This window comes from Daldinia loculata, assembly GCF_022478755.1.
Source record: "Daldinia loculata strain CBS 113971 unplaced genomic scaffold F4817scaffold_40, whole genome shotgun sequence".
Classification (NCBI taxonomy): Eukaryota; Fungi; Ascomycota; class Sordariomycetes; order Xylariales; family Hypoxylaceae; genus Daldinia; species Daldinia loculata.
The window spans coordinates 31,238-46,701 of record NW_026054894.1 but is presented as its reverse complement, the minus strand read 5'-3'; the positions used below and the strand labels follow the sequence as shown (position 1 = coordinate 46,701).

General features: G+C 48.5%; 4 protein-coding genes across 4 annotated transcripts; 1 reads left to right on the top strand and 3 right to left on the bottom strand.

The window, feature by feature from the left end:
- Positions 1 to 254: 254 nt before the first annotated feature.
- Positions 255 to 2,947, bottom strand: F4817DRAFT_343661 (cholinesterase). The gene is made up of 4 exons (XM_049304057.1): positions 2,379 to 2,947; positions 1,951 to 2,320; positions 1,655 to 1,886; positions 255 to 1,592 (listed from the first exon to the last, which is right to left on the bottom strand). Exons 1-4 carry the CDS (start codon positions 2,485 to 2,487, stop codon positions 303 to 305), a joined length of 2,001 nt encoding a protein of 666 aa, XP_049157066.1. The 5' UTR covers positions 2,488 to 2,947; the 3' UTR covers positions 255 to 302.
- Positions 2,948 to 4,963, bottom strand: F4817DRAFT_343659 (uncharacterized protein). Its single transcript, XM_049304056.1, has 4 exons — positions 4,234 to 4,963; positions 3,661 to 4,165; positions 3,562 to 3,608; positions 2,948 to 3,470 (listed from the first exon to the last, which is right to left on the bottom strand). The coding sequence occupies exons 1-4, from the start codon at positions 4,436 to 4,438 to the stop codon at positions 3,049 to 3,051; spliced, it is 1,179 nt and encodes a 392-aa protein (XP_049157065.1). The 5' UTR covers positions 4,439 to 4,963; the 3' UTR covers positions 2,948 to 3,048.
- Positions 4,964 to 5,785: 822 nt separating this feature from the next.
- On the bottom strand, positions 5,786 to 9,670 carry F4817DRAFT_343657 (DNA polymerase family A-domain-containing protein). The gene is made up of 2 exons (XM_049304055.1): positions 9,324 to 9,670; positions 5,786 to 9,262 (listed from the first exon to the last, which is right to left on the bottom strand). Exons 1-2 carry the CDS (start codon positions 9,577 to 9,579, stop codon positions 6,021 to 6,023), a joined length of 3,498 nt encoding a protein of 1,165 aa, XP_049157064.1. The 5' UTR covers positions 9,580 to 9,670; the 3' UTR covers positions 5,786 to 6,020.
- A 2,728-nt stretch (positions 9,671 to 12,398) lies between these two features.
- F4817DRAFT_360055 (MFS general substrate transporter) lies at positions 12,399 to 14,055 on the top strand (the record flags this gene model as incomplete). The annotated part of the gene is made up of 3 exons (XM_049306228.1): positions 12,399 to 12,459; positions 12,528 to 13,815; positions 13,962 to 14,055. 3 exons carry the CDS (start codon positions 12,399 to 12,401, stop codon positions 14,053 to 14,055), a joined length of 1,443 nt encoding a protein of 480 aa, XP_049157063.1.
- Between the last annotated feature and the right edge of the window lie 1,409 nt (positions 14,056 to 15,464).

The window sequence follows — 15,464 nt, the reverse complement described above, 5'->3', positions numbered from 1 at the left end:
AAGAAAAAAAAAAGTATGGTCGTCTAGGGAATCGAACCCCAGGGCCTAGCAATACTTCATAAGGATAGCATAAGGATGCGGGTAAAGTAGTTCTTAGGAGGGGCGCGGAAGTATTAGCCAGGCCGTACCAACACGACCTTTTGGCATTTGTTAAAGACCCCTACTGTTTCTTAGGCTTATAAGCCTTCATTTTAGATTCTAGAATGGGAGAATGTCGGGTGGTTTGGGATAAGATTCCCGCTTTGTGGTTTGATGAAGTCTATTCTGTATAGTGACACGTACGATATACATAGCTTAGGTACCTACTGGTCCCAAGCCAAACCTATATACTCGCATTGCTCCGCCTCCGTAAACGGCCCCTGAACGCCGGGCCATTGCAAGATCCGTCTTGTCATCGCCCCTTCCGAGGTGGAGGGCTGCCACCTCCCCGAGCGTTCGATTTCCCCTAACGTGCTCTGGAAACCCCTAGCCTTAAGAAACTCGACGTCGGGGTTAGGATCGAACGATCTTGCAAACGAACTGAAAGAGTCCAGGATAAACTGTTCGAACAATAAATCAAATTCGTCCCGCATAGGCAGGCCTTGTCGGGCTAGGTTGCCGAAGATGTAGTATAGCTCGCCTGAATGACATTTGAGATACTCGCCGTTCGGATCACCGTGGGGGCGAGAGGTTGTCTTGGGCGGCTCGCAGGCGTCGAGCTTCGGCCAGTCTGGAAGCTGGTAGGTCCTGTTGAACTCGTAGAAGTAGACGGGGTGGAATCGATTATTCCGGAGACCGCTGAACACTGTAGCTTGATTACCGCATCGGAAAATACTGTCTGTAACAAGACGAGTGGCCATGTTGAACAGAGCTAAAGTCTTGTTCTCTATATTGGGAATTGGGAAGAGGTCTGGCGGCGGCAGGTCGTAGCCTTGGGATGTAAGATACTCTGTCTGGTTCGTCGTCGTAGGGTAACTGATGAATGGACCGCCGTCGTCGCGAATGGTTCCCATCATGATACGAACCGGAAGCGTAGGCCCTTCGAGTTGAAGTTTGTCGGATGTGAGATATGTCCCGTCAACAACCGGGGACCTAGCAAAGGTGCTTAGGCCTCCCGCGAGAGTATGAGGTGATATAGACCGCAGGCAGTCTACTTGAGACGTAGCATTCGCACAACCAGTTTCCTTCAAGATAGTATTTCCTAGCGCCTCGACTTCCTCTTCGATCGTGTAATATGTCGTGTAGCCCGTGCTGGGATCTTTACTGGCAAGATTGCTAACGGGTATAGCCCCTGCAAACTTGCCGATCGACTTTGGGGAGGCTATCAGGGCTTGGACACTCCCCGCGCCGGCAGACTGTCCAAATATGGTGATCCTATCAGGGTCACCACCAAAGTCCTTGATATTCTTCCGTACCCACTCAAGAGCGTTAACCTGGTCAGCAAGGCCGAAATTACCATTAGTGACACCGTCATTCAAGGCTAGGAATCCGAGGGTATTCAACCGATAGTTGACAGTAACCACGACGACATCGCCCCTTGACGCTAGATTGCCTCCGTCGAACGTAGGATCGCTTGCTGCCCCGTTTATAAACGAACCTCCGTGTATCCAAAACTGTCCGAATTGTTAATCAAGCCTTTAAACGGTCTTCTTTAAGCACTGAAGTCAATACTTACCATGACTGGTTTGAGCTTTTTAGTAGTAGGCTTGGCTGGAATGTGAGTAGTCCAAATATTCAGAAACAAGCAATCTTCAGACCCGATATTCCCTGCCTGAACGCACTGAGAGTCATACTCCAATGCAGAAACCTCACCCCCATTGCCGACGTAAGGCTCAGAATATGTGAACCGCTTAGGTTGCGGTGCATATCGAACCCCTAAGAAGCGAAAACTCAGGCGGTCACGGTACCTAAGTAGACATATATCAGTATAAAGGTCTCCGGATATGGTAGGATAGTATTGCCTATACTTACCCCGTAAGGAATTCATTGTTGGAATTCACAGTGACCTGCCATCTCTCGCCCGTATCCTGAGCCGTCACGTTGGAAAATGGTGCTGACTGGGAGCATAAAACCGGGAGCTTGGCCTCCGGTTCTGCATGAACTATGCGACCATATATGTCTATAGCCCGAGCCGACTGGTTCCCAGACGCAACCCAGAATTGCGAGAGACCCAAATCGGGGTCTACATACTTGAGATAATTCAAGTTGGCTTGGATACTTTTCGTTCCTAACTTAAGCGACCAGAGCTGTTCGCCCACCGCCTCGCATGTCTTGCCAGCGTTCTCTAACGACCGCGCTTCTAGCAGCAAAACCCCGGAGTTGGATACAGGGCTACTCGCCCCTAGGGTTAAAGTTAGACGAGAGATACGGAAGTAATTGGTCGGTAGGATACGATTTACCTTGTAGATCATTGTCAATTAGCAACGTAAGACTGGAGTCTAGGGTCTGCGGAGACGGAGTTGCTACAGCTCCGATGGCGAAGACCACGAATAGCAATCCCGACAGCATCGTGAAAATAGTTACGTGTATAGGACCATACCGGCTTACACATAAAAATAGTAGCCACCTAGGTGAAAACCCAATGTTTATTCGTTATGGCGCAAATCAACAGTAAATATTGCAGTTTCCACCGGAATCCGGAGTCACCACGTACCGTCTCCTCGGCCCTTCGTATGTCTCTGCCAACAACAATTCATTGCACAAGCATATTATCCCAGGTATAGGCCTAAAGAGAACTAGTTGAGGTGAGATGGGGAACGTGGATGTGGATATCGTGTGGGAATCATGTACCCCAACATCCTAAACAAGCCTAGAGTCGACTGTCAAAGTCGCAGTCGTATTCTTAGGCTGAATCAAAAGCAGAAGTCGGTCCGGCAATCGTAGTATAAGGCACCGAGCCTCCAGCTTTTACAAAGATAGAAAAAATATTCCACGCGGCGATAAATGATGAATGAACAAAGAAAAGTGATGGCTGAAGTCGATGCTAAAACAGGGTTTTCATTTGCTACTTGGGGTATAATATGCGCCAGCCATAACCAAACAAAGACGTGATATCAATACACATATATCTCATACATCCTCCCTACTCCTATAAGACCTATCCTCTCTTATACCATGGGGATGCCAGCCCGAAGCGTCCAGCAGACCATATTCGTCTTCGTAATTAGAGGTCAGCGTCGACCCATTGTATGTTACCACACGACCCGCCCGACCAGCAGGGAGCCCGTGTCCGCCGACTGTAGCCCCGCTCGGCCTCCTAGTTTCTTCGGAGGACTGGCTGTGGGGAGGTTTCCGCACGAAGGACGGCCAAGATTCTCCCTTGCTATTGCAGGGGCTGGTCCAGCCAGTCCAGTCCTTGACTTGCGCATACGCCAGTTTCCAGAGAGGTCCTAGGGTGGCAACGCAAGCGCAGATGAGGCCCGTGTTAATCTCGATTATACTCAAGGTGAAGCTGACGCCGGCCCACCACGTTCTGTCTTCGGTTCCGACCACTGGGGGAAGAAAAATAAGAGTCAGCTGACGTTTACTTGCAAGCAGTGTCTTGAGCGATATGATATGACGATTTGAAATACAAGGACATACAGTCATACGTAGAAATACCCCACCGGGTGACAGCCACTGCCCAAGCACTATAATTTTATACATCAGCGCAATTCACAATGCGATAGATGGTATACTCACGCAAACCCGCTACTCAGGACAAGACTCAGCCCGACCTTCTGCAGCTTCGACGCCACCTGTAACCTCCATATCATGGTAAGGGGCAAGATGGCGATGACCAAATCACTCGCCATATTGCAAGCGCCATAAAACGTAGCCGTCGCGACGCTATTAATGCAATGCCCCGGCAAACCCGGCTCCCACTTCTTCCTGATGGGGTGGCAGCCGAGGAACTCGGTCGTGAGGTTGCAGAACAGATATCCCGTGCAGAAGAACAGGGTGCCGTAGCACGCCCACCTGAACCTGGCGTACACGCCGAACAGCTGGAGGTACAGCAGGACGAGCGCGCTCTTGAAGCCCATCAAGCCCAGGACGTAGAATTCGGACGTGATCCCGATCCAGAGATAATACCGCGCGTTGAGCTCCTCGTTGTACTGCCATACGTGCAGGCCCATGCCGTTGTACGTCGCGATAGCCATGAGCACGGCGTGCGCGATGCAGACGAGCATGCTCAGCGCCACGATATCTATAGTATTAGGTAGGTATTAGCGCTGCAATATCACCAACTACCTTTCCAGCAGAGAAACAGCGTACAGTCGTCGATGGTATACTTCCTAGCCCTCAACAAATAAGTCCGGGTATAAAACCTCAAAGCAACAAAGGCAAAAGTGAAGAAGGGCATGATGACCGCAGCGCGCCATATGTGCACCCCATTTTCAGCCGGTAGACGGTCGGGCGGTTTTCCATTGAAAGCTCCCGTGGGCGACGCGCGTTCGAACAGCGACGAGAGGAAAGGCATATCGAGGCGACTTATACAGACATAAGGGACCTAAGGTACCTAAGTTTTCTCAGCCCTACCCAGCCTTATTTTACAATGCCAAGACGGTAGGTAGATGCGCGATGATAGATTTGATAAGTAAGGTAGAGATGTGGAAAAAGATGGATGGATTCGAGTTATTTCCAGTAATAGTACATAGACTCAGGCGTATGTTTCCGACAACTCCAGACATTGGAAATCAGGATACAAGCTTACTAACAGGTAACCATCCTTTACCTAGCAGCAATAGGCCCGAGGCAAAGGAAGGGTTGCTTGCTTATCATCTCGTTATAAATGCGACGGCCGGCGGGCGGCGGCAGGCAAAAGGAATGTGGCCCTTGAAGATGCTACACTGCTACTGCGTGATGTCATTAGTGCTTACATGCTCTACTAGGGCTGGAACGCTGGCATAGCCTATCAGAGTGGCTTGAAGGTTCTGTATCATGGCAAAAGTAATAGTATTGATCGCTAAGAGATATGGCGATCTTAGGTTGAACAAGTCCGCATTAGACCAAATGTTGGACAAAACCTATGCGAAGGAAAATGAATTTTTATAGTGTATTATAGTGTAGGGCAGCTAAAAATAGCGATCCGGCATGGCTGGGACGATTACATAGTGACAGTATTAATCAGTACCTACATACGCTGTAACATACCAAGGCAATCGGGTAGCACTCAGGGGTATGTTGCGTACCTTTGTATAGTGGTTACCTATATTATGTACATTAGAGGTAAATAAAGGTTAGTAAACCTATACCATTACAAACGAAAGACTGCTATTTCTTTTCTAAAGCTTATGTTAATAAACTTACGACCAAATAAATAAATAAATGCTCAATCGTATTCGTAACCATCAATACGAACAACACAAGTTCCTCTCCCGTTTGTATCACCCACACACTCTCGGAGCGCTAGGAGTAGCGAAGGTGTGACAATTCAAATTTTGCTCTATATTAGGTACGTACGTAGTGGCCCCTGCGTCTGCCACCTCCGCATTTAGCTGCGCCTAATAGCACGACATGTAGCGGGCTGAACGGGATGAACGGGACGAAGCGGGTAGCTATGCCTAATTTGTCGAATTAGGAACCGTGCCTCTTTGGCGTCCCTTTAGTAAAAGACCTCGGAATCTTGATCTTGATGAGACTACATAGTAAACCTTCATCTATTTGATTGCTTTAGGTACCTAGCCAGTAGTGTTGATTAGGCATGTATACAATTACTCGCAGACTGTATATATCTAGCACACACATACTACTCGGAACAGTCAGTACTAGAAGCACAGGGACTAAGAAAGATTAAAACCATAGAATCACAAAAACATTCATGCAATACCATCTATGAAGTCGCAGTAATATTCGAATATCAACGATCCAATGAGGACGACATATCTGCTCTTGGTACGGTACAGTAATCTCACTAATAACGCCTCTTTTAATACATTGTCGCCACCCTTTTGAGACCATGCTAGATCCGAGTCGTAACCCCCTTTTTAATAGTGTCGTGACTACTATGTAAAGAAAAACTGTGTCCACAGGGAAATATATATGGCACACCACTTCAGATTCTAGGCCCTCCGGATAGGCAGCGACGCAGGAGGCATGGGCTCGAAAGTCCACTGCTCCCCGCTGCCGTAATCTTGCTTCGAGGTGAACTTTGCCCCAAACGGTTTGTACATGTGCGGGATGAGTTGCGGCTGCGAGCTATACGGGACTAGCTTCTTCTGCCTGGGCTTGTTCACTATTACACTGGCCAACCCCTCCCCGAAAATATTCCTCTGGTCTTTGATGATCTGGCGAAGCTCCTGGTCGTCGTTCGTGATCTGTGCCTTTAGGAAGCTGAGGTCCGTAGGATCTTTGGAAGCGTTCAGTTCCTCCATCACAGGTACCCTATGCTCATACGGAATGCTCTCCGGCTTTGGAACAGGCTTCGCCGGGACGGTAGCGGGGTCGAGCTTCGCTTCATCTCCTTTCTCGAGTAGTTGCATAATGTCGAGGCTTTCCCCGGGTGGAATAGGCGTTGAATGACTCGGTGTCACGCAGTCCATGTCAACCTCTTTACGAAGTATGTGGTCAATATCGATCGCAGAGAAATAAGCGCATGCCTGCGGAAGGTCATTTATGCCAACCTGCTGGGCGAACATCGCTCGGGTCCAGAGGTTAGCGACTTGAAGAGCCATGGCTGCTCGATATTTGTCTTCATCCTTGACGAGATAGCGTATCTCGTCGTGCACACTAATAGCGAGACGAGCCGCAATATTAAAACGTCGAGTCAAGTAGTCCATCGAGACGATCAGAAGATGCAGATAATCCACCCCCGACGACTGGATTGCCCAGTTGATACGAGACGTGAGGTACCCCCCCTTGCTAATATATCTAGTCAACAGAGCTTCGGTAATGCCGGCTCCGAGAACCGGGGTTCGTGGGCGATCTTGTTCTGCGAACTCTTCAAGCTTGTTAAAGACGAACGACTCCGTCCCGCCCCTCCAGAAAGGCCGCTTGGAAAGCGTTTTCCTTGTTGTCTTGGTACCCTTCGTCGTGGCATACAGTTTTCCAGAGATATCCAACGTTTCTTTCTCCGAGAGGCTAGGGTTAAACTGTCTGAGTAAAGTAGCGGCGAATTTAAGCCCTGCTCCGTATATCCGGCCGTAGTTGAAAACTTTGGCATTATTACGTGTTATACCTAAGATAGAAGCGGTGCGGGAGTGAAGATCGGTTCCTGCAGCCTTGGTACCTTCTAGGGTCATGAAGCCAATGGCGTTACCACCATGGAGTTTAAAGGTAGCATCTCCTATGACGCTGGCGATCCAGAGTTCTTCCGAGTCGACATCAGCACCGACAAAGCAATATCCTGGTGGTGCTTTAACCATTGCTTTCAGCTCAGAGCCAACCCTATTCTTCTTTGCATTGCTTGCTGTTAACCATGTATTTTCGACTGCTCTTCGTGTAATAGTACCCATAGGGATAATTTGAGGGAGTATATATCCAAGGTCATAGTCGTCCTTTTTAGCGCTGTCTTCTTCGCTATTCTCAACTTTATTCTTTTCGTAAACCACCATTTGAGACGTGATTCTACTCCTAGCGCTGATCCAATAAGAACATGACGCGTTCATGTCGAGCGCTTCTTTGGCTAACGGATATTCCGACGATAAAGTACCATTTTCGAAGTATGGGAGATACCCTTTGGCTAAGGGGCTCCCGCATCGCGTGGTTGGGCCATCTTTATGAGGGAGCTTAAAATATACTCCAGTCCTATCATTCTTTAGAGCTTCTATAGGTTCGTCCGAGAAGTCGCACTTAACAAGCTGCGTTGAACCGTATTTCGACATGTCTGAAAGTGGCACTTTAAAAGTCCAGCCATATTTGTCGGACCAGACCAGAGGATAGCCATCCCACGCAAGTCGAAGTAGAAGCGGCGCAATTCGAGTCCTAACCGTAAGACTGATTTCCGCATCGATTTTCTTGAATAGGTCTTTATACCATTTAGGCATTCCAGGTTTCTTCTGGCGAACAGCAGGTCTTGGGGGGTCGCCCTTTTTCTTTCCCTTGACCATCTTAATTTCTTGGCCAGACCAGTCCAACTGCCTCAGCCATGGGTCATTGCCCCATTTGTCTGCATCGTCCTTAATTTCTACTGCCTTCTCTGCAAGGGAAACCAGACGCTCCTGGACACTATCAGATAGCCTATGGTAGGTTGCTTCCGCATTTTGAATATATGCATCCCAGGACTTGTTTACAGGGAGCATGACCGAGGAAAGATGTCGTAATGCAGCAAAACTAACGGGGTGAGGGCAGACCTTGAGGAAGTTAGGGAATATGATCTTGTACACTTTGTGGGTGACGACTACATCTGCCGCGCAGTAATCCAGTAGCTCGTCCAGCTTCCCGACAACGCCTTCCCGGTCCAGCTCCCCAAATTGATCTCGAGCTGCTTTGTCGATTACGGTATTTAGATGGAACTTAGCAACATCGCGAAGGGAATTGATCGAGCTTCTCTCAATCCAGAGTTCTTCTTCGTCCTCATGGTTGTTGGCCAATAGGTTTATTAGCTCGACGTTGTCTGTCTCTTTTGAGATTTTTTCTCGTAGCTCCCTACCTTTTTGGTGCTTCATCCATTTTGGCCGTTGCCGTGAACACATACCGTTGACTGCAACATGTAATGACATGGTATCGATAAATGAGTTTCTTGACTGTTTCAAATCGTATTCTTCGAGGATTCTTGCTCGGTCATACCCAATATTATGGCCGACGATGACGCGGTCCTTATTCGCATCGCCTAATGGAATCAGATGCCGGTCCGACTCGGATTCACCAAGTAGCCAAGGCGATAACCAAGCATACCAATTAGTCGGGCTCATCGCGCACGCCATGACGGCAAATGAGCTCTCCTTCCACATGACCTCGACATCGAAGCAAAGCGTATCGGCATCTGGACTCTCGACCTTCTCTGGCGGCGTACCATCGTCGTAATATTTTGTCCAGCCGCTTTGCCTCACCCATTCTTTCGGTCGCAAGGGTGCATGTCGTTCTGCAAACGCCTTCGCCATACCAAGGAACGGGTTGGCACAGTCCATACCGAGTTTGTGGAAGTGCTCGTCCAGAGTTGTGCCCTGGAGTTCAGGTACATCAAAGGCAATGGGCGGAGTATTGTCGGTGTTCTTTCCATAAAGATCATGGCGGCTTAAATGATCTATGGATAGATCAACAAGCTCTTTTGGTGGTGGGTCGCCACCATTCTTGAAGATCTGTTCATAGATACGGGAACTGACTTGTTGTACGCCTATTTCGTTGATTCGAGCATCAGAAGGATCTATAGTTTTGTTTAGAGATCTCTTATACATGGTTTAAAAACGAAAAGATCTATAACTAACTGGCGAGACTTGGTATGTGTGTTTGTGTTTGTGTTTGAGAAGGAGGATCGAGGGGAGCTTGGGGAGCTTGGGGAGCTTTAGAAGCTTGGGCTGCGGCGGTTGCGGATGCGGTTGCGGTTGCGGTGGTCTGCCGCCTCAAATGGGACAGCAATGGGGAAGGCCATGGCCGACAAGGGTGACTATGCACCCGATTGGCAAGCCGCACGAAGCTCGAAGTCGATGCGCTTCTTATGCGGCCCTTTGCAGGATGAAGCATCACTTCCGTCTATTGAAGATCATTTCGTTTCGAATTGGTAGGTTCCTGTCTGAGTTTGAAGACTGCGAAATCGTGACGAGGATTAATTCTGATAGCGCTGAAGATTTGATAAGCCGCCACAATTTTTAGCGGCTAAAATTTAGTGACCTTATGTGGACCCCAACAATTCTCGTCTATACCAATTACGGTAAGGCGTCTATTGGTGATTATGCACAAACGCCGTGCCCCTCCCCGATCTGATTCCCAATTTACCTTATTGCCGTATCTAACGCTTTGGCGAATATATTGGCAAAAAGCACATCGTATGTATTTGCACCCATGGAGATCTTGCTCTACTGTATCTTTGTAGCACTACAACCAAATCTAGACGATTGATCCATGTACAGCATAAATCATCACGTACGGGTGTCTACTCGTGTCTCCCATAGCCAGCGCTACCTACCTAATCAGCTTACAGGAAATGGCGGGGATCACTTCACTATGCCTTGATAATCTCTTCTCATTTAAAGTCAGTGAATGCACTTTGGTAAGATATAACCTATGCTGTGCCCCCCCATTATTAAGGGTGATTCCGAGACGGCTATAGAAAGCGGCTGGTGTTAGCAACCACATGACCTAGAAGTTAGATGCATCTAGCTTATAATAGAAGTCACAAAACGCCAGGCTCTAGCAAAAGAAAAAAAACCTCTGACGCCCTATTACGCATCGAGGGGCCACGGCATAGGATAGCTGCATCTATGCATGAGAGCAAGGCTACCTAAGCTAATAAGGGACGTGTGCTACGCGGGGCGATAACTACCTAACGACGAAGTCTTTCGGTAAGATAAAGACAGACCGCTAGATGGTGCCATAAGTCATCGATATCTACCTTACCTCGAGAAAACAAAAATAAGGGTGAGCCTATGCTAACGACCTAATACTGAGGTTCCGCCCGCTGCCTCCAAATTGGCGTGTCGGAAGAGTTTAGAGCCTCACGGATGGCGATGGAGATGGAGGCTTATAAGTGACTCGGTGTCGTGAGGGCCGTAATTGGAGCTTTTGGTCGCGGAATAATCAATCTGTTGGAAATTCGTGGTCTTAATAAGTCGCTGTTATACTAACCTAAACTTGTCTATGAATCGTTTAGTAGTGAAACGATAGCGTATTCGCGGATCACTCTGGTAGCTCCAGTAGGAACTTCATGGCTTTGGTTGAAGATATGAGATGCGTGTTAATTCGAGGAACCTAGCAGTCTTTGGTCTCGAGCTTTACTTCTAGTACGGTAGGCCTCTCTTATAATACTACGATATAGACTAATTAAACGTCTCGCACTGAGACATATGGACAGGCGCGTGCTGCGGTAAACCAACTCGGTAGTGGAAGGACAGACTTCCAACAGTTCGGTAGCTGGTAGCCGGTAGCTAGAGACATTGACCCGTAGCAGATTACGAATCCAGTCTCGCATGCCGAAATCACGATAATATCAGACAGACACCATGCCCTAGACCATGGCCTCGCTGAAGCAAGGTGAATCACCCCTGGTACCGCCCGCAGCAACGATATACAACGTACGGCCACGCATCATAATTAAGACAAATTCCACGAGCTCGCGTACTAGATCTATGCGCCACAGACACATGGGCTAGGTACCTAGGTTAGGTAGTTTGTCTGCGAACGCTTTGCCGAAAGGTCTCGGACCAATTTCCTCGCTGGCCGAAGGTGACCGTGATGTTCGGGTCTTGGCTCGAGACATCGCTGATTACATGCCTTCCGTTCCCGAAACTTTATCTTACGGGAAAGGGGGAAGCGAAATGCGTTAGCAAACTTCGTTCCCCGAGTGTCTATTCTTGAATCTCCCCTTCCTCTCCCCTCATATAGTTTCATCCGCATGGGAAGAGGTACGGTACGTGCGCGCACATACGTAGCACCATGGGAGACAACGTTTCGCTCGCTCTGCCTTCTTGCCAAGAAAGGCGTAGAGAATGTCATTTAAAAACTTGCGATATTACCAGGTGCTTAGATTTCTAAGACGAGCGCGAATCCAGAAAGGCGGATAAGGTAGCTCCTGTGCAGAGGATCCCCTGTATGCCAGGTACTCGCCCAGCTCGTGATACTAGCACGAGATGGTTGCACCAAGTGGTGGAGTAAACTCGAGAGAGGAAAGGGGAGAGAGGGAGAAGTGTACATCGTTCCCGCCGTATGGCCTAGCACAGAGGAGCAAGAGGCAAAAAAGGGAATATTGCGTAGTATCGGCAGTTGAGGGAGCTAGATAGTCGCGTGCTACAGAGATCTCTTGACTACGCTTTCACATAAGTCTCAGCTCTTTCCGAGACCGTCTGTCAAGACTTAATGCGTGGGCGGAGTCCGACAAGACCTCATCATACGAATCGACTTGATAGCCCTCATCAGTGTCTAAACATAGGGACGTATATTCAGGACCGGGTATAGGTCTTCCATGGATTGTGTGTATATAAGTATGAACCTTTGGACTCGTCCTTGCTAGCCTAGTATCCGATAATCAGACGGCGAGTCCTATTATCACAATCAGCCACCGCCGCTATCTAGGGTAGAAAGGCCTCATGGATTCGAATGTGTTACCGGAAGCTCCAGGGTGTCATACGGACGAGCACGCATCCTTAGGATACAACAGGAGGGACAATTTCGAAGACACAGTCCGGAGGGACAGTGCACCAGCATCACCGATCCACGACGTAGATGGCAAAAGTTTATCACCCGGTCTGGGAAAGGATGATTGCCAAAACCAGTCAAGCCTTGACAGCGACCTAGAGAAGAAGGGGAGCAAAGGGCATCCGAGGGCACATATCTTCCTTGGCAAACCTATGTCGGTTATTCACGAGCTGGCCTTCTTCGTCGTTGTGTCAACGGCCAATTTTACACCTCGTGAGTCGGTCCTCGGAATCGCGTTCTACTCTAAGTTATTCGTGAGCCATCTGACTAAAACTAAATAGATTCCGGATTTCATCAAGCTCTCTGCATCCTTCGCCTTATAGGTTCTGATCTGGGCGCCACGAGCCCAGGACAACTTGTGTGGCTTATTGCTGGATATGGCTTAACGGGGACGTTCATTCTCCTGGCAGGCCGCCTTGGGGACGTCTATGGCCACAAGCTCATCTTCCTCGTCGGCAATACGTGGTTTGCGCTGTTCTCGCTTGTCGCCGGCTTATCTATCTACGCGCCTCGACCTTACGCTGCTTTCCTTTTTGCGCGTATCATGCAAGGTCTCGGCCCAGCACTAATAGTCCCAAACGCCGTAGCGCTATTGGGCGTCACCTATGTACCTGGGCAACGAAAGGCTATGTTGTTCGCCATCTTTGGGGCCATGGCCCCAGCTTCTGCTATCATCTCGCCGGCATTTACAAGCCTGCTGGCACTGGCGTGGTGGCCGTATGCATTTTTTGGCTTATCCCTTCTATTAATATTCACTACTCTCGCCGGTGCACTCGTGATACCAAGTGAGTTGTCCCCGGAAAGGAGCAGAGTGTCGCCGGGGGGGTTAAAAGCATTATGTGCCGAGCTGGATGTCCCCGGTGCTCTAACAGGCGTTAGTGGTCTTATTCTCATCAGTGTTTCTTGGAACCAAGCATCCGTCAAGGGCTGGCAGAACCCATGTGTTCCCGGGCTTCTGATAGCAGGAGCCCTGCTATGCGTGAGTTTTATCTTTGTTGAGAAGTACGCCAGTAAACCTTTGATACCACTCGAGGCTGTCAACTCGGGGGTATTTTTCGTCCTTGGCGCCGTCTTTTGTGGTTGGGGCTGCTTTGGAATTTATATTTATTATATTTGGGGGTTTTATGAGGTGTTGCGAGGCGCGCCGCCTCTCCTGGCCACGGCAATGCATAGTCCGATTTTGGTCAGTGGTATTGCAGCAGCTATTACTACGGGTATGATCATTCACCGTGTAGGACCAGCGGTTGTGATGGCCCTCGCACTATTAGCCTTTACCATCGGCACTACCCTCATCGCAACAACCCCTATTAACCAGACGTATTGGACACAAACTTTCCTCTGCAATGTGATTATCACCTGGGGAATGGATTTGAGCTTTCCAGCGGCGACACTTATGCTTTCGGATTTGGTATCTAGCGAGCATCAAGGCATTGCAGCCAGCTTAGTTACCACAGTGGTGAACTATAGTGGTGCGCTTGCGTTGGGCGTTGCTGGAACCGTTGAGCTCCACGTGAATAATGGCGGAGTGACCGCTGAGGACATTTTGAAGGGATATAGGGGAGCTTGGTAGTGAGTAACTCGGAGTCATTTCGTTCTTCCCCTTTCGGTTTTGAGAGATTGAGACTTCTTGGGCAGTCTGATTCGAAACTACTGTTTTTGGGATATAGTTTGAACCCCTATACTTCAAGCAACTACTAATTCTCATCGAATAACAGCGTGGCCATTGGGCTGGGCGTAGTTGGCCTTATCCTGTGCTCGATCTTTGCTTGGAAATTTTCGAACCGCCAGAAGAGGACGACCCGGGGTTAATAAGAAGCGCCACCATTACTCTAGGAATCGGTTGATAAGATGGGGATGTTACTTCCTGAAATATGCTCCGACTGACCTGGCGGCATCTACTCATTAAATTACCTACATTTCATTAGTAATTCAATGGGGCGAGGGACATCTTGGCGATTCTCGGTAACCGAAAATAAATCCTATTGGTATGAATAGTTTGTCTTCCAACCGCTAATGGATGCTGTTCGCATTTCAAGCGACGGAAGTGGCACATACGGGACGGGGCGGAAGAGTTAGTAGAATAGCCCAGCGTGCATCTACCTACTCGGTAACTAAGACGATGGGGGCATTCATCTGAATGATCACGAGGTTTTCTACTATTGCACAATTAAAAAGTATTCACTTACATCTACTTCGTACCTCGATGCGGGCCTTCCTCCGCCCGAGCATAGTAAAAGCGATGTCTGCTGTCCGCTGTCTCGGGAAGCCGTGCTATTTGCCATTGGCTCTTGAAGTACGGATGTCGAGAACGGGTGTAGTGTGATCAACGCGCAGATGTAGATATATATCACATATCTAACCACTGTGGCCAGCAATGCCTCCGTGCATAGACAATTCGTAATGTGCTGCAAAACTCAAATAAGCTTATGACAAGCGAGGGTCGGTCTAGATGCAGTAAGCTATGCCGTACCATGTCTCATGGCAGATTTAGACACATCCCTACGAGGAGGCGTTTGTATAGTACCAACTATGCTCGTCATATATTGATCCTCGTACAGAGATCCCTAAAAGGTAACGTCGAAAATACCAATGAAGGCAACGAGAGAGTGTAATCCTTTTTCCGAAATGTTGAAACGCCGCCAACCAAACTCTCAACACGAACTCCACTGGTAGTTACGTAGATAATACGAAAACTACCTACTACAGAGTTAGCCTAGTATTAATGTTCTTCTTCTATGCGGTAGTTTGTAGTTTATTGTCAAAAGGAGAGAAGATAAAAAAAAACTGATGTCGTAAATACCTGATATGTAAGTGGGAGACAGAAAAGGCACGACAGGGGTAGCTTCATGTGCAGATTGGTAGGATTCAACCGTACCTGAGCTGTATTGGATCTCTTGTGCAAACGTATAAGCGCACGGGTTTAGGGGCATGGATGTACGGATTACATATATTAGGTACCTAGGTACGTATCTTAAACAGTGCATGCCGTTCTCTCCGTCTCGACTACCTTACATTTACATTAGTAATGTTGCTTGAACTTTACAAGTGTAGAACATTATTACCTTAGGTATGCATTGTATGGCTACCTGTCTGCCTGTTAGATTCGTTTGGGGGAGGAGCGGACGGTGTCCCAGGTGGCTCCAATTGATAGTCCGACTTGTTACCACCACACGGAGTATATGTATGCAGTTGTGGATGCATGATCGTACCCGGCCAGG